The sequence below is a fragment of the Canis lupus genome, chromosome 31 (assembly GCF_011100685.1).
Source record: "Canis lupus familiaris isolate Mischka breed German Shepherd chromosome 31, alternate assembly UU_Cfam_GSD_1.0, whole genome shotgun sequence".
NCBI classification, from domain to species: Eukaryota; Metazoa; Chordata; class Mammalia; order Carnivora; family Canidae; genus Canis; species Canis lupus.
Window position 1 is genome coordinate 33,818,611 of NC_049252.1, and position 21,834 is coordinate 33,840,444.

Sequence of the window (21,834 nt, forward strand, 5' to 3'; positions counted from 1 at the left end):
CATGTCTCTTGCTGGAAACACAGTATCCTAGGGAGGGAAACAGAATAAAGATTTCATCAAGAACCTAAGCAGATCATGAGTCAAAAGCAGAAATGCTTTTGTGATTATAACATCTAAAAAATTTTAAATAAGAAAGACTTCGTATCTTAAAAGTCCAAAGATTTCTGTGAACTTGCAGTAATAATTACATGGCCTTTTATCCCTTCCTCAAGATACCTTTAAAGTTCACTGCAGCTATGAGGATTCAACGTAAATCACTCTGTTCCCTTTGAAATAAATACACTCCAAGCTATTTTGGTATGGGTCATGTTTAATAATGGTTTCACAATGTGTAGACATGAATACACGAACAATCTCACATTTAATATTATGAGATTGAGCAGACGGCCAAGTTATTAATATGTGGTTTAAATCCAGCACTCTGGCCTTTTGAGCACATGAGGCGGAATTTCTGAGTAATCGCCAGCAATGCTCACAGTCTGGCAGCCACATGGCAATCCAGAATACAGGTTGTTTTGTTATAAACATCAAAGGCCCCACGTTTGACCCAAAGGAGACCCCCAGGGTTCAGAGCCCTCACAGAGCAACGCTACCATGTGGAACTGAGTCCAGCCACGAGGCCTTGGGGGTGCCTGTGGACCCTGCCACAGGCCTGCAGCTCACGGACAGGCTGGGGCATCCGTTCGTCCTGGGGCCTCTGCCCAGGCCCCTATCTCTTGAAGCTGGAGGCATTCTGGGACTGGAGAGAGAAACCTAGCCTCTTCTGGGACAAGCCCAGAAACCAGCTGGGACCAGGCTTGTCTTGGCTGGGCCGGCTGGCATCAAGCGTCCGCTGTCGGGTCTGTGGGCCAGGCCTAGTGGGTAATGCTGTCTGGATTCTGACTCCGTGTGGCGGGTGGACATGCCCTGGGACGGCCGCCCTGGCGCTTCAGCAGCTCCTGGCCGGGCCTCAGCAGGCTCAGCCAGAGAAGTTGACACTCCCAGAAGACACTTCCAAATACCATTCTGCATCTAGAGCACAATTCTGCTGCCAGTTCTCGGGTTTCTGGTATGTGACCCTTAACGAAATGCCCGCAGAGATCCTTTGCCTGGCATATTTCTGTGCAATGGCCCATACGCCCTGTGACTTCCTTTCCAGCAGGACTTCTACCAGGTAGACCCTGGTCTGCCTAGAGTCCTGCACACAGCTCTCCCAACTGTCACAGCAGGAAACTGGTTCTAGACAGAGCCTTTTGAACTCGGACCAGGGGAACGAGCATCAGGAGAGCCAGGTCTGGAGCCAGGTGCACACTGTCCCCAGGAGCCTGTGATGGGAGAGACCCCAGCTCAGCAGCAACACCCAACCTCAGTCTGCTCTGGCCAAAGGCTGCTGTTCTATGCCCAGGACCACCAGCTGGGACTTGAGATGTGGAGCTACTGAGGTGGGGAACTTGCTTGTCTCAGATCAGGCCTGTCCCTGGGAGACTGAGCCATCTTTGGTCACAGGGTTTCCCATCTTGTGGATGGTTCCAGCCAGATGGTGAGGTCCTGGAACCCTACATCTGCAGCCTCAGGTGGGCAGTTTTGTAGGGAATGCTGAGGATGGTACAGCAGAGCTGGGCTGAAATCCACCCCTCACCGGGGTCTGACCCTGTAGGAGTCAAGTTCCGTGGGCCTTAATGCCCTCGTTTGTAAAACAGGCTCTTCCTCAGCCTGTTTCAAGGATGGTGTGAAATGACAACCGTAAACCTGTCTAGGCAACGTCAAGCACAGTGCAGGCTCCTTCTCTGTGGTCAACTGCAGGACCTTGTTTCCAGGATGCGGTCTGGGTTGAAGGGGACAAACAGCATCTCCAAACGGCAACAAGGCTGGAGAGGGACAGTGGGGGCTAGTTCACACTTCTGTCCCTTTTCCTGAATATGTGAAACTGACATTCACACGTTATAGCGAAACCAGACGGCACAGGTACACTGGTAGGCAACTCGGACTCATCTTTGAGAGATGCATTAACAACAGTCAAAATGATCTGAGCTTCATCCCCTCCTTTCCTTTGTCCAAACACTAATGAAGAGTGATATTGCCTGGGATTTCATGAGACAAAAGAGAATTTGCAGAGAACAGGGAGACAAGGCTTCCCTGTGTGGCCATCAAGCAGCATCAGAGCTCTTTAAGCAGGCCACCAGAAAGGGGCTGCTGCTATTTGTCACCTTCAGAGAGGTCCCGGGGCGGGGGGGGGTGTTTAAAGTGAGGGGTGGACCACAGACTGGATACCCGGCACCAAGAGTCTAAAGTCAGGTAATTAAATCGAGAAGCTACACAGAAGGGGCGGGTAGGGCAAGCCACCAGGTCCTCCCATTACTGTAGGCTCCTGCCCAGGCCTCACCTGAGCTCTTCTAGAGAGCCCCAGCATGGTGGTACCTGTGCCGACCGCCCCATCCCTCCTCCCTGAAGCATCGGGACTCCAGGCAACCTCAGGGAACTGTCTTGCCGTCCCTCTGACACATCCTCCTCCTGTCTTCCCCTCTTCCCGGCCCAAATTTAAGATCTCCAGACCTGAGTACAGTTCACAAAGGAGTGTTTACTGACATTAAAGAGAGAAGTCAGCATTGTTCGTAGCCATTTGTGTCCATCCCGATGACTTGTCTCCAGAAACCACCATTGTTCAAATTAGTGACTTATTTGCATGAATGTAATGAGATTCTATACCGCTAAGTAATGACTGATGTTACTCTACATGAATCTCAGGGCAAAGGGACATGTAACACACTCAACCAACCCGCCACACTGATAAACCAACCACTAACCATCTCCCCCCGACTCCACTCCTGGCCTTGATATTGCCAAGAACCGTGGTTCCTGAATTTAGTGTGGACTGTTGAGAAGCAACGGAGGGCAGTGTCTGCCCCTCACTCCTTTCTGGCTACACTGTGAAGGTGGGATCTTTGGGGTGGGTGGACACGGGGGTGTGTACGCGGAAGGACAGCTCTCCCACTCATCAAAAGCATTTGTACGGCTTTATACTTAACACCCCCAACAACATAAGCAGACAGATTCTTCCTCACTAAGCAGATGAGAAACAGAACCTGAGGGGAAGAAACATTTACTGCATGCTTAATAGTAATTCGTTAATTTTCCTTTTCCTACCTGCAGTTTACAGATGAGACTGGGACCCCACAGCCACCCAGCCTGTACGGGTCGGCCTGACATTTGCTCACTTCCAAGGTTGCTCTTTCTCTGGGCCACATGAACCCTTAGCACAAGACTCTAGCTCCAGATTGGAGCCCGAAGTCACACAGGGCTCTGCAAACACATTTTCTGAACGGACGCAAACACTTCTGCAACAAGAATGCTTCAATTTCCATTAGAAATGACAAATACCCACCATTTGCTTCAACATGGATGGAACTAGAGGGTCTTATGCTGAGTGAAATAAGTCAATCGGAGAAGGACAAACATTATATGGCCTCATTCATTTGAGGATATAAAAAATAGTGAAAGGGAATAAAGGGGAAAGGAGAAAAAATGAGTGGGAAATATCAGAAAGGGAGGCAGAACATGAGAGACTCCTAACTGGGAAACAAACTAGGAGTGGTGGAAGGGGAGGTGGGCGGGGGGTGGGGGTGACTGGGTGACGGGCACTGAGGGGGGCACTTGATGGGATGAGCACTGGGTGTTATTCTATATGTTGGCAAACTGAACACCAATAAAAATAAATTTATATATATAAAAAAAGACGGCTTCAATTTCTATCATCAGGGCATGTGTTTCACATGTTTCACATGCACCGTGCACAAGGCTTCTGGCACTCAGCAAAGGGAGGGCAGGGTGTCGTTACCCCACCTCCAAACACCGTCAAGAACAGTAAGTAGACTGAATCTAGAAGATACCAGTACGTTGTCCACATCTGTAATATACAGGTGGGCGGGGGATGGGCTGGATGGGGGATGGGCAGTAAGGAGGGCCCTTGTGATGTGATGAAGCACTCAACTCAGCCCCTGAGACCATTACGGAGTATGTTGTATGTCAACTAGCTGGAATTTAAATAAAAATAAAATAAAAACAATAAAAATCTGTAATATACAAAGGATCCCATAATTTTAATAAAAGAAAAAGACACAAGCAGCATTTTTCAACTTCACCACTGTAAGATTTATTTTCACTGATACTTTTCAGTGTGTGTTTTTCTGTGGTAGTGAGGCTACCTCAGACCCATGATTCACATCATTCTAGAGACCACAGCCCGCCGCAGCCCAGCTGGTACCACCAATACAGTTAACCCGGCACCAGGGCCCAGAAAAGTCTGTGCAAAGAGCCTGCCTGGCAGATATTATTGAAAACCAATGAAATACACATTTCTTTTTGTTTCAGGTTGAGCAAATATAGAACTTTGTTACCTGATCAATTTTACCCATAAAAAAACCCTGAAAAATCCATAAAATCAGAACTTTTCACATATTAAGAATCACCAAGTCGGGATCCCTGGGTGGCGCAGCAGTTTAGCGCCTGCCTTTGGCCCAGGGCGCGATCCTGGAGACCCGGGATCGAATCCCACATCAGGCTCCCGGTGCATGGAGCCTGCTTCTCCCTCTGCCTGTGTCTCTGCCTCTCTCTCTCTCTCTCTCCCTCTGTGACTATCATAAATAAAAAAAAAAAAAAAAAAAAAAAAGAATCACCAAGTCTATTTTCAGATAACACAAAACTATCACTAAAGAAACTACACGTACATATTACCAAAACCTGTTATCTGCAGCTTCGTAAAAATTTAACTACATTAGTGTAAAATATTCAAATTAAACAATACTCCCACCTAGTGGATAAAGAAAAGCATCTGGATTATTCCAGTTGTCCAGGGCACCACCATAAAAAAGGAACTAAAACTACAATGAATTTAAAATAAGTTTATTCTGTTTGAACACCTCCAAAGTACCCCCCTGAAAAAAAAGTAACCAACAAAACCATACTGCTGCTTCCCTTGAAGGAATGCATAGGTAATAACACACTTGATACAAAGCAATCTTTGGAATCATGTGTAAATGTTACTCTGAATCTCATTTGTTGTCATCAATTTCTTCAATATTTCTGTGCTCTGGGGAATATTCTGGAAGAAAAGAAAAAAATCGTCAGTACAGTGAGATGGAGAATTCAGTCAGAATCCCTACCCTGTCGGGACGTAAACAAAGAATGGCACCGGAAAAGGGACCAGGCCCTGCCCTGATTCTCCTCTTTCAGGAGGTAACACATCTGAGCATCTCAGCACCCCAAAGTGTTGAAGTAGATGAAACATCAAAGCCTGTCCTCCCCTTGCCCAAAACTCTCTGGTGGTGTCTCACAGCCTCCACGCCGCCGTCCCAGAGGTCCCAGACCTCTGGCGGGAAGCGACACTCCAGCCCAGCCTCTCTCCCACAGGAGCCCTCGCGCCCCTCTGAGCCCCTCTGAACCCAGTTCCGCACTCGCTCTCCTCAGAGGCGCTCTGCCCCTGCCCATTCCTGCACTCCCCGCTCCCTCCCCTCTGCCCACTTCTGCCCATGAGGATCCATCTTTCAGATCCAGCTCAACTGCCACCTCTCCTCATATGAACCTCACCCTGCTCTGGCAGGCATGCAACTGCGTGCTCTCCTCCATCTGGCAGGCACAGTAAGTGGCCTGCACCGCCTCCAGGCTGCGGTACTAAAATGGCTCTGGAGGCACTCAAGAAAATTCCATGTCACTGACTGCATGCCACCCTCAGATCAAGAGACTAGGAGTGAACTCAGGACGACCGTGTCTGCTCACGTTTGAGAGACAACTGCACTCTTCAAATGGCCACTGCACCCTCCGCAAATAATTGTTTCCAGGGAGAAATGAATAGATTAAAAGGAGTTATCTCTAAGCCCTCTTCAAACAATATTCCTAGGGACTGGGTGGCTCAGCAGTTGAGCATCTGCCTTCAGCTCAGGGCGTGATCCCGGGCCCAGGGATCAAGTCCTGCATTGGGCTCCCCGCAGGGAGCCTGCCTCTCCCTCTACCTGCCTCTCTGCCTCTCACGAATGAATGATATTTTTAAAAAAAGAAAAATAAATAAAAGGAATACTCCTAAAAGACTAAAGTGGACTTAAACTCCACATGATGATTTACAATTCTCCCAACAAGTGCCAGTGCTTCTGGGGCACCTGCGTGCGGAGCACCGCGCCACACCAGGAACAAAACAGCCACAGGCCCTGCTCTCACGATGCAGTGGGAAGAGCCAGACCGTGAGCCACAGAAGCAAACCAAACTATTAGCAAACCAAACATACTCTGAAAGCAACGCTAACTATAAAATAACTCAATTTGTCAGAAAGATTATCCATGACTCCAGCTAATTTGAAATTATGCTTGAATTATACAACCTTAGTTTTAATTTTTACTAATTCAACAAATGGCTGGGCATGCATTCCCCTATATGCCAGGTACATGATGACCTGGGGATACCAAAATGGAAAAAGGCGGTTCCATCCCCCGGAGCTGATCATCTAGCAAGCAAACAAATTTAATGAGGTCTGTGAAACAAGCTAAGTCCAACAGACCTTGCCAGAAAAGGTGTCTTAACACCAATGGCCATTCCAGACTAAAAGAGGACTCCCTCTGGGGAACGCTGGTGTAGTCTCTTCCCTGTACAAGACAAGTTCTCACCCAGGATCCATGCACTTTCAGAAAGTCTCTTAGGGAAAGGACGGGAGTTCCTAACTATCTGGAAGTACAGGCAAAACTTCTTGTGTACATGTCTCAATATGAATTTTTCTGGGGAAAGAGCTCACGGACACATACAAATGGACAGAAGGAAACAGGTTTATCTCGCCTTCACACAGCCAGTCCCATGCAAAATTAAGTGAATAATTGTTCATAATTTGATCCATGCTGTGCTCAAAAATGCCTTCTTAAGTATTACAACCTTCCAAATGAATTAGTTACAGAAACTTCCTAAACAGTCAAAGCATCTTTCTACAGAGCCGTCTGGGATTTATATCAATGCACTGCACTGATCTACCATGAAAAAGCATGAACAAAACATTTCTCCAGTTACAGAAGTATATATAAAAGAGAGGGTGACAATCTAATTCAAAGTGCCAGACCAGAACGCTTTAAGAAAAAAAGATCTCTAAGTGTTGCTTAACTTTTAAATCGGTACCATAAATTTACCATTTGTTATTAAATTCATTCTAACTCAGCTGTTAGTCAATGAGCTGAAACCTTACCTTAACCAAACCTTTCAAGCTTCTGGAAGAAAGGATAGGCCTGAAAGCTTCCACTGTGATCAGGTCTAACTTCATCACATCAGTGTAACACAAGTACAGAACTGCAGGGATCTTCCACACTTGGCAGTAACTCAGAACTAAGTAACACAAAGAAAAGCCCACTTCAGTCTTTACTAGGTGATTTTAAACTAAACACCTCTAAACAATAAAGGATACTTTTAAAATCAGTTGTCTCTGTTGCCTCCTTCAAAGTGTTCCCTGATATATCAAACCATTTATAAATGCGTATTTTCTTTCAAAGCCAATTTATTTTCCCTAAGTAATTTCTCGCTCTGAAAATATTATTTTGCATTTCCTGAATATACTGAGACACAGCTTAAGTAAGTACAAGATTAAAACTTTACTGAATATAATAATATAAATTAGCCATTTATTCCAATAAACAACATTTAAGGGGAAAAAATACTTATTAACAAATAACAATTATATAACATATTAGCTATCAAAAAGTAAGTGACAATTTCATTTCGATGTGATGCTAGAGGATAATTAGCAACAGGAATAAAAAAATAGTAAAGAAACTATCAAGATTCAGTAACTTATTTTGACAATGAAAACATATTTTATCCACTTTTCATGCACCAATGATTTACATTTAACATTGGCTCACATGATTAGTTATCACAAATCAAAAAGAACCAGTGCAACTCTCCAACCTAACCGTTAAGAACTCTGCCCTAGGGCAGCCCAGGTGGCTCAGCGGTTAAGTGGTTAAATGCCTGCCTTGACTCAGGGCGTGATCCTGGTCCAAGGATTAAGTCCTGCATTGGGCTCCCTGCATGGAGCCTGCTCCTCCCTCTGCCTGTGTCTCTGCCTCTCTGTGTCTCTCATGAATAAATAAATAAAAATCTAAAAAAAAAAAAAGAACCCTGACCTACTCTCACATCATAACTGTGTGTCTGAACAATGTTAAAACTCAAACCAGAGGCACCTGGGTGGCTCAGTGGTTGAGAATCGGCCTTTGGCTCAGGTCCTGATCCTGGGATCCCAGAATCGAGTCCCACATCGGGCTCCCCACAGGGAACCTCCTTCTCCCTCTGCCTGTGTCTCAGTCTCTCTCTGTCTCTCTCATGAATAAATAAATAAAATCTTTTAAAAAAACAAAAAAAAAAACCTCAAACCAAACACAACATACTAGGAACAATAGACATTAAAGATTAATAGCAATACACTGGTATCAATCATCATGAATGAACTACCTTAAAAAGACCTTAATAGTCAAAGTAATAACCAATAACCAACAAAGCAACAAGATATAATGTAAATGTTGCAAATTTTGATACCACCTGCTGCAGGAAGATCATGTACAATATTTGGTTGTTCAAGCAGTGGACAGCATGGAGGCTCTTTGAAATTCTGTGTTTTTAGGGCTTTCAGGAAAGGAGAATGAAGGCTGCTGGTAGATTCTGAAGTTTTATAGTCAGTAACATGTCGACACGTGAGAATAATTACTTGCATATTCTTCTTTGGACAAGAACCAAAGACCTAAGGCAAAATTGACCTCAAATTAAAACATACACATAATTCTGTTACAGAATAGAAACATTCCTCTAGCTCTTTACCTAACACCATTCACAGCAGTATCCAGGTGGAGGTGTCCAATGAAAAACAGAACACAGGCTTTGCTGTCCCCTCACCGGGGTTTGATCTTGGTTTTGTCACCTTCCAGTATGGTGACCTTTCTAAGTCACATTCCTCAGCTGAGGACAATACTACCCACCTAAGCAGTAGTCCTGTGATAACACCAGGACTGGCTTCTAGGGTAAACCAGCTGCTTGATGAAGAGACCTATTCTAGTACAGATTATTTCTTAGAACACTGCTTCACTCTCAAGCACATTCAGACCAGCAGTGTATTGGCAAAATGAAGTGATCCCCCCTTCCCTAATCCATGTACTCATGTGTTCAAGAACACTTTAATGAAGATGCTTCTAAGCCGCAAAGTATATTCATAATGGTGTTGTATCAGTGCCTTAATTCTTAAATGCACTTTTAAAGTTATTTCACTTATAGGCAAGTTTCAATCACTCTAGACCTTTATTTCCTCCTAAGTGTGTATTTCATGAAGTTCCAAGGACCCTTTTCAGCTTTTAAAATCTATGGTGATGTAAACAAAAAAAAGCTTTTTTTTTTTCTTTTTTTTTTTTTTTTAAGAAAAAAGTAGACTTTAGGCCATTCCACCTTGTTGGGAAGTATTTTATGAAAAGAAGAAAAAGAAGAAAAGAAGGGCTGTTTCCAGTAACAACAGAACTAAAGATTTTACACATCATTAATGATTTGTAAGACTAATTTCATTAGCTCACAGCTTTGTAAATAAACACAAAATAGTTAACTTCAGCAGGTACATCCCATCTAAAAAATACAACATTACTCACAAGCCCTAATTTATCATTCTCCCTACAACACCTATAGTCTGAATCCACACTTGACCATTCCGTTAGACTGTATGTGGTATTGAGGATTTTGTGGCTGATAGAAACCAAACAGCAAGGGAAACAAAGAGTGTCCCTAAGGAAAAAAAAATACTGATTAAAAAGTTTTTAAAGTCTGGAAGAGAAAACTTGTCCCAGAGTACAAAAATAACAGTTTTGATGGAACAGTCATCCTACTTAAAATAAAAAACACAAATTAACAAAGCAGTTTCCTCCTCTTCTGAGAACTCAGGAAAGCTATGGACTCTCCTCAGAAAAATAGACACCACTACATAACACAAAATCACATGTGATTGTGAAAAGGATCACAGACCTTCTTGAATAATTCCTCATTTAATAAAGCGTATTTAGTAACTTTTTAAAAATGTTTTCAAGTATGCCAATCTGGTTTAAAACAAGTGTACGCCAAATATTTTATTTCCAGTGAATTTAATTTTAATACCTAAGAAATATACCTAAACTTTAAGCTGAAATGTTGCTGAGATATACATATATAAGACCTACTTCATTTATAAATAATACGCATCTGCCAAAATTATGATTATTCTCTAAAACTCCTAAATTCTTCACTGAAAAGTATGTTTTATTGGGCATGTAACAAGCACAGTTTTCCCATAAAATGAAGACTCAATTAAACCATCCTAAGACAAACTGATGTAATATTTTGGAATTTGGAACAAGTAGCAGCTCTGTGCCAACCCTCTGAATCCAGCTCCCGTCTGTTTCCTGCCTCAAAGCCCAGAGTCATCCCCAGCCCACATCTCTCCAGCCCACATCTCTCTAGCCTATACTCCCAGTGCGCATCTCTCCAGCCTATATCCCCAGCCCACATCCCCAGCCCACATCTTTCCAGCCTGCATCTCTCCAGCCTCCATCCCCAGCCTGCATCTCTCCAGCCTGTACCCCCAGTGCCCATCTCTCCAGTTTGTATCCCCAGCACACATCCCCAGCCAGCATCTCTCCAGTCCACATTTCCCACCAGACTGCATGGTCAAGCCACCAGTCCACATTGTCAGGCCATTTTGCACCACTAGCCATGCCCTTGTTCTGTTTCATGTGAGTAGCCTGTTTTTCTTTCAAATGTAACAATACGGTAGATAGGAAGAATTCAACTGTTTTAGGCTTCTATGACCTAAGTCTTTAGCACATTGATTAATTTGTTAAATCTGTTTCTATTCTTGATATTCTGTAACAAATTACTACAATATTTTTAAGAAAAAAACAAAGACTTTCCCGCTTCCATATTTGACTGTGTAGGCTCAAGTGTTAAGATACCAAACCCTTAAAAAAAAAGCAGCCCACCAGTCTTCATTCCCTTCTTACCTTTTCTAGCCACTGATACTGCTGATCTTCAGCAACGTAGCAATTGCACTGACAGAGGACAACCTAGAAAATCATATTCCAAGTTTTTTGTCAGGTCAAATGAATTTTATACATACTCCACGTTACCACCATATACATATCATTTGAATTCTAAAATAAACTTTAGATAACATTTGTTTTCTGAATTTGCTGTTGGCTTATTTCTTTATTTTTAAAATTTAAACATGAAGCCACTACTGGCAGTTAACAGGAGAACGAAGTACACAGGAATGGAGTGACCACAAGAGTTTGCATAGGAGGCACTTAAGATACTACCAGTAAAAGCTACCAGAGTCTTCTTTATGACACAGGAATGATACCAGGCCTGCTGCCCTTCTGGGTGTCATACACTGTGAAGACCAAATGCAAAATAAACATAAATACTGTAAAACTAAGTATTACACAAATGCTAGTGAATGCCAGTCTGACAGCAACTCAGTCCAAATGGCATTCTAAAATGGTACTGATGCCTGTGAAGATAGTATTATTTTAGAAACCAAGTTCCAACCTATATGCTCAAAATGAAATAATCTGTAATGCCACAATGCCATTAAAGGATGGATTCCTGATTATCAATGCTCCTGGAATGATACTACCCAGAGAACTCAATGTCTTCTACTAAAACACTGCCAGAAATGCTAACAATTACCCAAGGGGATCACAGAAGGGAAAAAAGGTACACGGGTGTGGGGGGAAAAGAAAAAGACTAGATATGTAAAGACTACACAAGCAGGTTCTGCATAATCAAAACATACCTAATAAATGGTACTAGATGAGGTGACCAAAATTCCTTACTGGACCTTCACAATCTATTCTAAAGTGCAACCTTTCCAATTAAAGACCAGATCAAAAACATGCTTAGTTTCATTATTATTTCCTATAAATGCTGGATGTATATAAAAATCCTTATGGAAACTTAAGTAACTTTGGATTACATGTTAAAAACAAACTGAAAAAAATAAAATAAAAAAAAATAAAAAATAAAAACTGTAAGTATTACAAAATAAGACCGTAGAGTTTACAAGGCTAATATTTGGTCCTTACCTAGTTAAAATAAGCCAACTTATAACATTAGGGAATTAGTGGCTTCTTCCATCGTTTGAACCCCTGCCCTGGCCCTTGTTCAAGTGCTCAGCAAGTACAGAATAGTTCTCTGTCAGACAAGCAGATGGAGAGACACGTCACCTGCCAGGTCACCTCATCTGCCTGACTCTCACATCACCCACTATGTTGTGTTCTCTGAATGGACCCAAGATTAAGATTCGAATGCACAGGACACAAGGAAATCACTCAGCACTGGCTATGGAATGACTCTTCGGACTTAAAAATCAGGACAAATGAGGTAGGGTAAAAGCTCAACTGTCAAGAGAATTATGCTTAGAATGCACAGAGCATTCTTTTGTTCAACAAACATTAACTGAGTTTCTAGGACGTACCAGGCATTTGCTAAATACTGGGCATACCGAACTTCCAGCTTTCACAGAGCGAACACATTTTTGCACAGAGTTACCACGTGAAATAATTTTTTGAATGACAGCAAAATTTGAATGTCCACAATCTATGGCTTTTTTCTAACAAAGTTCTATCAGAACTTCCTAGGAGCTTTACCAACACTGTGTATGCCATGTTAATATTTATACAAATAATACAGGGCACTAGCACTGCCTACAGGCAGAATTCCTCAGCCCAAAAGCAGATATACAGGAACATGAAATTCAAACGAACACATGAATGACGCCTAAATGGCTCTCCCTGAAGCATCCAAGTCCCACATACCGAGGGATTCGATTTTAGATGATAAAACATACAGAAGGACTTTGCAGGGGACAGATGTGTAGTGTCTGTTGTTCTACACCATTCATTCCAGAGTTTAGCACAACCAACTTCTTCCCAGGCTCCTGAGTTCATAACAAATGATGACAAAAATGCTGTGAAAAACAATTCACATAAGTTAGTGCCTGGTTCTGCAAGTTGCATGTTCTATAACCAAAAATAATTTCAAGTTATTCTAGGAGAGTCTGTAAGACCACTGACCTTACAGCACCACTTAGCAGAAAAGGAAACTGAGGCCTCAAGAAATTAAAGGCCATGCCCTAAGTACAGATGGTTTCAGAGGAGGACCTGACAACACAGATTTACTGACATGCTTTACCACACTTTCATGAAGTTTACACTGGGCTGGAAAATTTTAGGAGGTAGAACTTCATATAAACGAGTCAGTAGTTACTTACCAGGTACTTACTATGTCCTGCAAGCACTAGGGCTACCTGACCGGGGAAAAGATCTACTTCACCAGAGATCCCAAATGCCCACCCCCAGAGCCTGTGAAATGACAGGCTGTACATTTTAGCTGTAAAATGACAAAGGTTTGTGCACTTGCACGTGTACACTGTTCAGCTGAGCTCTGCACTGTTCTGACATTAATCTATCAAATGGAGTCAGTCATGTATGTGCAGACCTTCACACTGAAGTGTTCAAAAACGTTAGAGACCATCACTGTTATTTTTAGAGCTCTCATCATGTTCTCAAAGGAGCCTGTTAATTCAAGACCATTTAAGAACCATGGCTCGAAGGGGGCCATGTACACACGCCCCCCCTCTGTCCCTTGAAGTCTGGCCCAAACAGGCCCAGAAGCCGGAGGAAACGTGGATACGGGAACAAACCGTAAACCCAGTTCCCAGGATTTACAACTTCCTGAACCAAAGAACACTTTCTTTAAATCTTATTTTTTAGGTTTATTAAAAAGATGGTATCACATGAGGAGGCACAGATATTACTCAAAGTTTACTCAAAAACTGTAGCCTTTTCTAAGTCAATTTTCTGCTTTAACTTTTTCTAAAAAAAGTAACAGACGTTTGAAATATTTTATGATGTAAAGAAATAAGTAACTTTGGATTGTGTTCTTTTTTTTTCCTTTTTAAGTTTTTTATTTAAATTCAATTTAGTTGGGGAATCCCTGGGTGGCTCAGCGGTTTAGCACCGCCTGCAGCCCAGGGCATGATCCTGGAGACCCAGGGTTGAGTCCCACTTCGGGCTCCCGGCATGGAGCCTCCTTCTCCCTCTGCTTGTGTCTCTGCCTCTCTCTCTCTATCATGAATAAATAAAATCTTTTTTAAAAAATAAATAAAATAAATTCAATTTAGTTAACATATACTGTATTATTAGTTTCAGGGGTAGAGGTCAGTGATTCATCAGCAGCACAGAACACGCAGTGCTCATCACATCAAGCATCCTCCTTAATGCTCACCACCCAGTCACCCCATCCCTCCCACCCACCTCTCACAGCTTTTGTTCTTTCAACAGAAGTCCAATCTAACACACGTCTACTCACCTACTGCATTATTTCCTATAGCAATGATGAACTTGGAGCAAGGATATTTTTCCAGCAGAGAAACTTCCAAAGATGTTTTTGTCTGTCTTCGAAAGAGCCGCACCTCCCTAACACAAGAAACAAAAGACAAAAAAAAAAAAAACAAAGCAACTTAGATCCAATTAGTGCTCTATTATGAGAGAAAGGACACTAGAGGCATGACTTTGTAATAAACAATAAGCAGCCTTTAATTTCAGAAAGAATGTAATTATCACCTAAGGAAACAACAGATTCGGGCAACGCTATTCCCGTCTGAATGCAAAGTTCATGGAGGACTCCACAAGCGAGGTCCACACGACTCACTGAACCATCTTAGCATCCCCGAAAGGTGGGACAGGTGGGTACAGCGGGCAGTAAGCAACAGCAAGTGCGGGGCAGCCCGGGTGGGGCTCAGCGGTTTAGCGCCGCCTTCAGCCCAGGGCCTGATCCTAGAGACCCGGGATGGAGTCCACGTCGGGCTCCCTGCTTGGAGCTGCTTCTCCCTGTGTCGCTGCCTCTCTCTCTGTGTGTCTCTCATGAATAAGTAAATAAAATCTTAAAAAAAAAAAAAAAAAAGAAAGAAAGAAAGAGCAAACACCTCCTTTCTACCAGCCAAATACTGAACTTGCTTGCACCTGACCGCACCTCTAAAAGAACATCCATCGGGACGTCCAGGTGGCTCAGTGGTTGAGCACCTGCCTTCGGCCCAGGGTGTGATCCTGGAGACCCCGGGATCGAGTCCCACGTCGGGCTCCCTGCGTGGAGCCTGCTTCTCCCTCTGCCTGTGTCTCTGCCTCTCTCTCTGTGTCTCTCATGAATAAGTAAATAAAATCTTAAAAAAAAAAAAAAGAAAGAAAGAAAGAGCAAGCGCCTCCTTTCTAACAGCCAAATACTGAACTTGCACCTGACGGTGCCTCTAAAAGAACATCCATCGGGACGCCCAGGTGGCTCAGCAGTTGAGCACCTGCCTTCAGCCCAGGGCGTGATCCTGGGGACCCGGGATCGAGTCCCACGTCAGGCTCCCTGCGTGGAGCCTGCTTCTCCCTCTGCCTGTGTCTCTCATGAATAAATAAGTAAAATCTTTGAAAAATAAAATAAAGGAAGATGCATCTGCAGAGCGCAGGTAATGGGCACCCGGGTTAAGTGAGAGCCATGCAGAGCGTGGAACGCCTTCCATTGGGGTCCAGGAGCCTCAGCCGGGGTGAGGAGGAGGCGCTGCTCTCCCCGCGATGCGCGCACCAGGTCAGGCCTCCGACTTCCACGAAGTCGCTGTCCAACGTCCCGGTGGACACCCCCGGCCACGGGGTCGAAGACGTGAGTGTCCGGGGTCCTAACTGCACATTCGCACCAAGATGCCTGCAGCGTCCCGGGCGGCGCGTTCTGCCACACCTGCCCGACGCACGTGACCCGGCCGGGGTCAGGGGTCACCTACGGTCCTCTCCCACCGCCTCAGAGAGCGGGTCCACCTGCTACGGATCCCGACGCGGACGCTACGAGGCCGACGGCCACGCCCGCGACGGCCGCCCGGGAAGGGGGGGCCCGCGGCTCCGAGCCACCGACCCGGCCTCACCGCTTCCGCGCCAGCTGCCGCCGGACCTCCCTGTCCTCCGCCGTCTCCCTCCTGCCCTCCTCTTCCTCCTCCTGGTCCTCAGTCCCGGCTCGGCACGGCGCCTTCACCACCTCGCCGAAGAACGTGGCCGCCATGCCTCCCTCACCGCCTGCCGGCCGGGCCGCGGCGCCCCAGCACGGCGCATGCGCCCCGCCCCCCCCGGCCGGGCCTCGCCACGCCCCCCCGGGCGCGCACGCGCACCGGGCCGTAAGCCCGCGGGGACACCGAGAGGTGGGATGACTACGGGCTAGAGAGGCGAGCGGGTGGGGGGGGGGATGGGGGGCGGGGCGTCCCTAACCCCGCAGGTGCCTCGGCGCGCGGCCCCTCCCGCCCCTCCCGGCCTCCAGCTGGTGTCCGCGCCCCTTCTACGTTGCGGGATGCCGGGGGGGCGGGGGGGTGCGAGGGCGGGAAGAAACACAGCGCTTCGTGGTGGTAGAAAATGCGACTTTTACTGCGGCAATAATAATTTCACATTTCAAAAGCGGATGATTGTCAAGCCGATCCGGAAGAGTTCGTGAGAATGCAAAAATAGTTTTTTTTTTTTTTTAAAAACGTGGCCGTTTCGATACAAAATTTATTTCCGCCTTCTCCTCGTTAATGAGCAAAGAATGCAGTTCTCGAATCGGCCTGTTCTTTAGAGCGCGCTGGGAGGCGGAGTGTGCGGGGCGGCGGCCGCGCCCGCCCGAGCCAAGGGCTGCGTCCAGAACTTCTGGCCGTGAAACGTAAAAATCCCTTCCCGTTGGCTTTGCACCGAAAACAGAGGACACTGTGCAGCACTGCGCCACACAGGGCAGCACCGCGCAGCACCGTGCAACACTGTGCAGCACCGTGCAACACCGTGCAGCACTGCGGAGCACCGTGCAAACACCGTGCAGCACTGCGCAGCACCGTGCAACACTGTGCAACACTGCATCACTGCGCAAAACTGTGCAGCACTGCCCCGACCTGCCGAGTGCTCGTCTGGGGTCAGGCAGGGCTGCTTGAGGTATTCAGAAGAATCTCCGAAAGCTGCTACAAGTACCTTGCTTTGAGACGTGGAGAAATAGTATCAACAAGAACATTTACATTAAATCCGCCTTAGCGATTTTACATATTACTGCAAAATAAAGATTCGGGTTTTGAAGCAGAATTTGAACATGTAAGCATCAACAGTACATGACCAAATTGCTATCCGGTGAGAGCTTAGGAAACCTGGTGTGTAGCTAGCTGTTAGCAAGATTACCAGGGTGATGTTTCTAAGCTGCATGGAGACTCCTGGGTTATTTTCTATTTTATAGGATGCCTGAATTGCAGAATAAAAAGGATGTTTGGCTATCACGTTGTCTTAGTCCTTTTGTCGAGTAACTAACTTGTCATATTTATCAGTAAAATTTACCGCGATTTGATTTCACAATTACATTATGAAGAAATCATTTCTAGAAAGCTGATTAAAATTATGAGCAGGGTAATCATAATACATTTGGCCGTGATTTGAATTTTGTGTACACTTCAGAGTTTTACAATAATGTTAAGTTTTCAACAAATGCTATTTCATGCAGTTACAGTAAGTTTAGGCAAAGCACTTAAGGAAAAAAAAAAGGCAAAGTGATGTTCAATTTAAACACTATACCAGCAGAGATTCTGTTATGAAAGAAGGCTGGTGACATCTTCTGGAAATTAACCCCATCACAGAACACTGTAAATTCAAAATAAATTATTTGATTACACAGAAACTGACAAAATTTTGCATAAAAGAGTCTTAGCTGATATTTAAATATATTCATTTTATGGTATTTGTTGAGGATAGAACATCCCCAGTGAGAAATTTCTGTAAAATTAAGGGTAAATATGGGAGAGGAAATCGATTTAAACATTTCATTAGCAATCAAAAATCAAACCCCATGCGCCTAAAAATATTAGTTTATTAGGAATTCTTCCTTTCCTCACCTGTAGTAACAAGATACTGGTATCGGTATTTCAGATGAAAGTATATATTAACAGAGCAAAGGACACAGACTCTGTAGGTTAGAAATATTCCGGCTTATGCTAAGGGGAAGAAAAAAAAAAACGAAAACGACAAAACGCCTTTTTTTAAGCAGACATGCAACCACAAATTTCTCAAGTAATCTAGACACTTGGGTCTATCTGTATAACCAAAATATATGCATTACATTAGTCTTTTAATGAAAAAAGAATAGAAACTCTTAGGTTTCTATATTTTACTTTTTTGATTTACACATGCAAATCATATATTAATATTCACAGATAATTTTAAATGGGAAAACAACTTGCTTCTAACAATTCACTTTTTCAATAGCATGTTACTGTGTTAAAAAAAGATTTAACAGTGCATTCATTTAATCTGGCGATCTTAACTTCAACAAATACCTGTTAACAAATTAAACCTCATTGCAAAGAATTCTTTACAGTATCAAGATCAGATTTTCTAATCCTAGCAAAGGCCACAATGGAAGAGCCAATACATGCTGCCATAAGTTTGTTGTGATGAGACTGTAATTAATTTGCTAAAAGTGTTCATAAAGTACTAATTTTTAAGGTGCTATAGAGAAATGTAAGAGGATGTCACTGTTATCATCCAAAAATATGACTGTTTTGATCTTCATCTGTACCTTTTCTAACTGATTAAACCTAAGACCTTGCCTATCATGAGGCACGTTTCGGCATCTCCGTAAATGCTGTTATGTGCAAGTAAAAATGAGGAAAAGAAGTTGTGATAGTCACATTCATTGCCTTCATAGAAAAATATATATTCCCTGAATTACTCGTATCAAGAGGTCACCATTCAGTATGAATTCCAATATTATAGACAAAATAAGACATTAATGGGTTTTCACTAATTGCCTGTTTCCCACTCTACTTCAGAGCTCACTTATCACCATCCCCATCAATGAATCCCCGGGTCCTTCTAGTTTGCTTTTTGGCTTTTGAAGTTGTGAACTATAGGGATTGGGTCTTTAATATTTAAAGTGTTTGCTTGGTCAAATAGGCTCAATGGCACTTCCTCTGGAAATGTGCCTACTTAGAGTTTTCCCTCTTACTTCTCAGTAATGACACCGTAGCCATGCTGGTCTGAATTTTTATTCTCTGATGCAGAACCCTCAAAATTAGCATTAGGTTGTGATGTTGACATTTTTTTTCAGTCCTTGAAGTTTTTGCTACAGACCCTGTGCATTTCCCATTATTTTCTTCCTCTAAGGAATCAAGAGCTTTCCTCAACGCCCTTCCTTTCTGGAAAGGAACAGCCTTAGGACAGGCCACTTGTCTCTTCTTTCCACCTCTGCACTACAGGCTTCAACATCTGTTCCCCCCTCAGATTCTCTGTAGTGGGTTCCTGTACAAAGACTCCCTGGAAGGAAGGCTTCCTCCCACTGTGACCTGCTGGGTTATGGCTTTTAGAAAATCCCTGGAAAAGGTGCCAACCAGGGATTAACTTTGGCGCTCAGAGCAGAATGCAACCGCCAGTTTTCTTGTGGCCCGATTGCTTTCAAATCCCACTTCCACATTTCCATGGTCACTATTATGCGGTTTCTTTCCAGGATCTGAACCGCCTTAAAAAAGGCATTTTGCTATTAGTGTCTTCTAGCTCTTTTTCACTGTCAGAATTTCTGGTTGTATCATCCTCTTTATAAACACTCAGTAATTTTTTCTTAGCCGCAGCAGAAGCATTTCGATGGGGCAGCTTTCTGCTGCTCTTCCTAATCCAGACATTTTCTGGTCCTGAAATCGTTTCCTTTAGATTACTCATTATTTTTATTTTATTTGCAGCCACAGCGGCACATCTGCGGAGAACTTTCTCAGGCACCATGTTTGCTTTCAGAGTCTCACTAGGCATTTGCACTGCAGCCTTCTGATTATGCATGCATGTTCTCATTTTTGTATTGGGTTCTCTGTCTCTAGGAACAGATTCTGAAAAATGAGTGAAAGTTCATGTAAATGCAAAAACCTTGTTAACACAAGATTTTACTACAATTCCTCAATAACACATTCCTAAATGGTAAATTTTAAAACTACTCACATTGCTAAATAAGTAAAAAAACTCAAGTGATTCTCATCAGTGAGTGATACTACATGTTCTTGACATTGAACCTCCTATTTCCTGATCAACAAAAGGAAGTCTCGGGTAGTTATGCCACCTGGTATACTTTCTAATCTGGAAGGACAACTGTCTCAACAGTATCAGGTTTGTGAGAATGTTCCTTGAGAATCATAAAGCACTAAATTCTTGGTATCATTTCAGATATTCTCTGTTGAACTACTTTAGGATATTCAACAGGAGTTCTGAGATAATTTTCCTAGAACCTCAAAGAGAAGGCAATGCCATTATGACTATGCGGACGCGGCATCAGCTCTGCTTCAAGAAGGTCCCTGAAGTTTTCATTCCATCAGCCTTTAGTCAAAACACACATGAAGCAGTAGATAAAAAGGAACTGCCTATTAGTTTTATCTAAAATACGGTTTTAGTCCTAGATCCATTGTTCAAAACAAATTATTAAATCCTGGTTTCCTTACTATTCAAATATTTTCTGAGCTGGGTATATGCCAGGCATCGAGGGATCAGGATAAAGATTCTAAAACAAAGTCCACACATATTAACTTTACTTGCTGTAAAAACTAAAAGGTGGGGGGGGGGGGGCGCGGTATGGAGCTTGAGAAACGCACTTCAAAAACCGAACAGTCATGGGGCAAGAAAGCTTCCATTGAGAAGTGTTATTGTTGCTGAGCTAGGAACCTTGGAGGGATCCACCAGACAAAGGACAGGACGAAAGCCACTACGGAGAGGCAATTTTCCCAAGTGTGGCTTGGGATCCACGCTAGCTGTGCTGAGTGAGGAGCCACATGATGTGCCACATGACGATGCGCCCACCCCTCCACGTTTAACAGCTTAGGTGGGCTCGAATCATTTTTATTTCTGCCAATGTCTCAAAGCCAGATTTTCAAACTTCAAATACAGGATCAATTAATACGCTTCTAGGGCAAAAGTGCGGGTGTTCTCTGCTTTTTGAAAGTTCACATTAAGCTCTTCGCTTTTACAAAAGACCTACTTGGTTTTGCTAGCCACAAAAGAAATTGAAGAGCTTTTCCATTAAAAAAAAAAAAAAGGTGGGGGCAATATGGCATTTGGTGTTCGTTTTTCAGGGAGCCTCTACAGAGGCAGCACACACCTGAACAAAGAGCAGCCCACCAAGCTCCTCCCCCTGCCACCAGAGCTCTTGAACTATCTGAGCATCTGGGCTTCCTCCACTCTGATTTTGTGCATCCGTTAGTGAAGATGTGTCCTAAGGTATCAGAGCAACCAGAGAGGTGATTTTTCAGGGTCTGCAAATGCCTTCCAATTTTTTTTTCCATATACATTAATGGTAGTTGCATCTTTGCTTTATGCCATTTTGGCTTATGAAGTTTCACAGGAATGCCCTACTTCTAGGTAGCAGGCAAAACCTGTATTTCTTGATAAAAATGCACCTTTATCTGTTGGCAACCTAGCCTTGGGGACATTAAGTCAAACTATGTAAAATGGTTTTAAAGGTACACAAGCTGAGGGTTGGGAGGGGTGGGAGGTGGGTCTGTGGGACCCCACCTCGTTTGTAGACATTCAGCCATTGGTAAAAACAGGCTAAGGATAAGACCTCTCAGATACCCACACTCCACATCTGGACTCTGCCACTTGTGCCCTTTCACCACTAAGGATGAGAAAATAAGGACCCTTTGTGTCAGCTCTCAAGTGATGCTATTATTCTATCGCAGTGAAGCTCCCAACCACCACCAACCTTCCTAGTTTTTCCTTTAAGAACAGAGAGGTTTGCCCTTCTGCCACCAAGCAAGCACAAATGAGT

The 21,834-nt window shown here is 43.8% G+C and overlaps 2 protein-coding genes across 5 annotated transcripts in view; both read right to left on the reverse strand.

Moving 5' to 3' along the window:
* Nucleotides 1-4,862: 4,862 nt before the first annotated feature.
* Nucleotides 4,863-16,147, reverse strand: PSMG1 (proteasome assembly chaperone 1). 3 transcript variants are annotated; one of them, XM_038581508.1, is made up of 7 exons: nucleotides 15,965-16,147; nucleotides 14,377-14,483; nucleotides 12,822-12,973; nucleotides 11,007-11,069; nucleotides 8,539-8,737; nucleotides 7,193-7,329; nucleotides 4,863-5,077 (listed from the first exon to the last, which is right to left on the reverse strand). In XM_038581508.1, exons 1-7 carry the CDS (start codon nucleotides 16,096-16,098, stop codon nucleotides 5,003-5,005), a joined length of 867 nt encoding a protein of 288 aa, XP_038437436.1. In that variant the 5' UTR covers nucleotides 16,099-16,147; the 3' UTR covers nucleotides 4,863-5,002. The 3 variants fall into 3 exon arrangements, with proteins under 3 accessions (XP_038437436.1, XP_038437437.1, XP_038437438.1); XM_038581509.1 differs by having other exon boundaries at nucleotides 15,955-16,096; XM_038581510.1 differs by lacking the exon at nucleotides 15,965-16,147 and adding an exon at nucleotides 15,634-15,761.
* Nucleotides 16,148-17,884: 1,737 nt separating this feature from the next.
* Nucleotides 17,885-21,834, reverse strand: part of BRWD1 (bromodomain and WD repeat domain containing 1) — a 119,509-nt gene continuing 115,559 nt past the window's right edge. For both annotated transcript variants that reach the window (XM_038581507.1, XM_038581506.1), the window contains exon 42: nucleotides 17,885-19,909. In XM_038581507.1, coding sequence (XP_038437435.1) covers nucleotides 19,521-19,909 — 389 coding nt within the window. In that variant the 3' untranslated portion in view covers nucleotides 17,885-19,520. The remainder of the gene's footprint in view (nucleotides 19,910-21,834) is intronic.

What these genes read in the sequence shown, in the direction of transcription:
- PSMG1 (XM_038581508.1), bottom strand. Translation starts at nt 16,098, where the DNA reads ATGGCGGCCACGTTCTTCGGCGAGGTGGTGAAGGCGCCGTGCCGAGCC. An exon ending in AGTATCAGTGGCTAGAAAAG is followed by an intron (nt 8,738 to 11,006) that starts GTAAGAAGGGAA and finishes ATTTTGCCTTAG; the next exon opens with GTCTTTGGTTCTTGTCCAAA. An exon ending in GCTTGAAAGGTTTGGTTAAG is followed by an intron (nt 5,078 to 7,192) that starts GTAAGGTTTCAG and finishes CTTTTCTTCCAG; the next exon opens with AATATTCCCCAGAGCACAGA.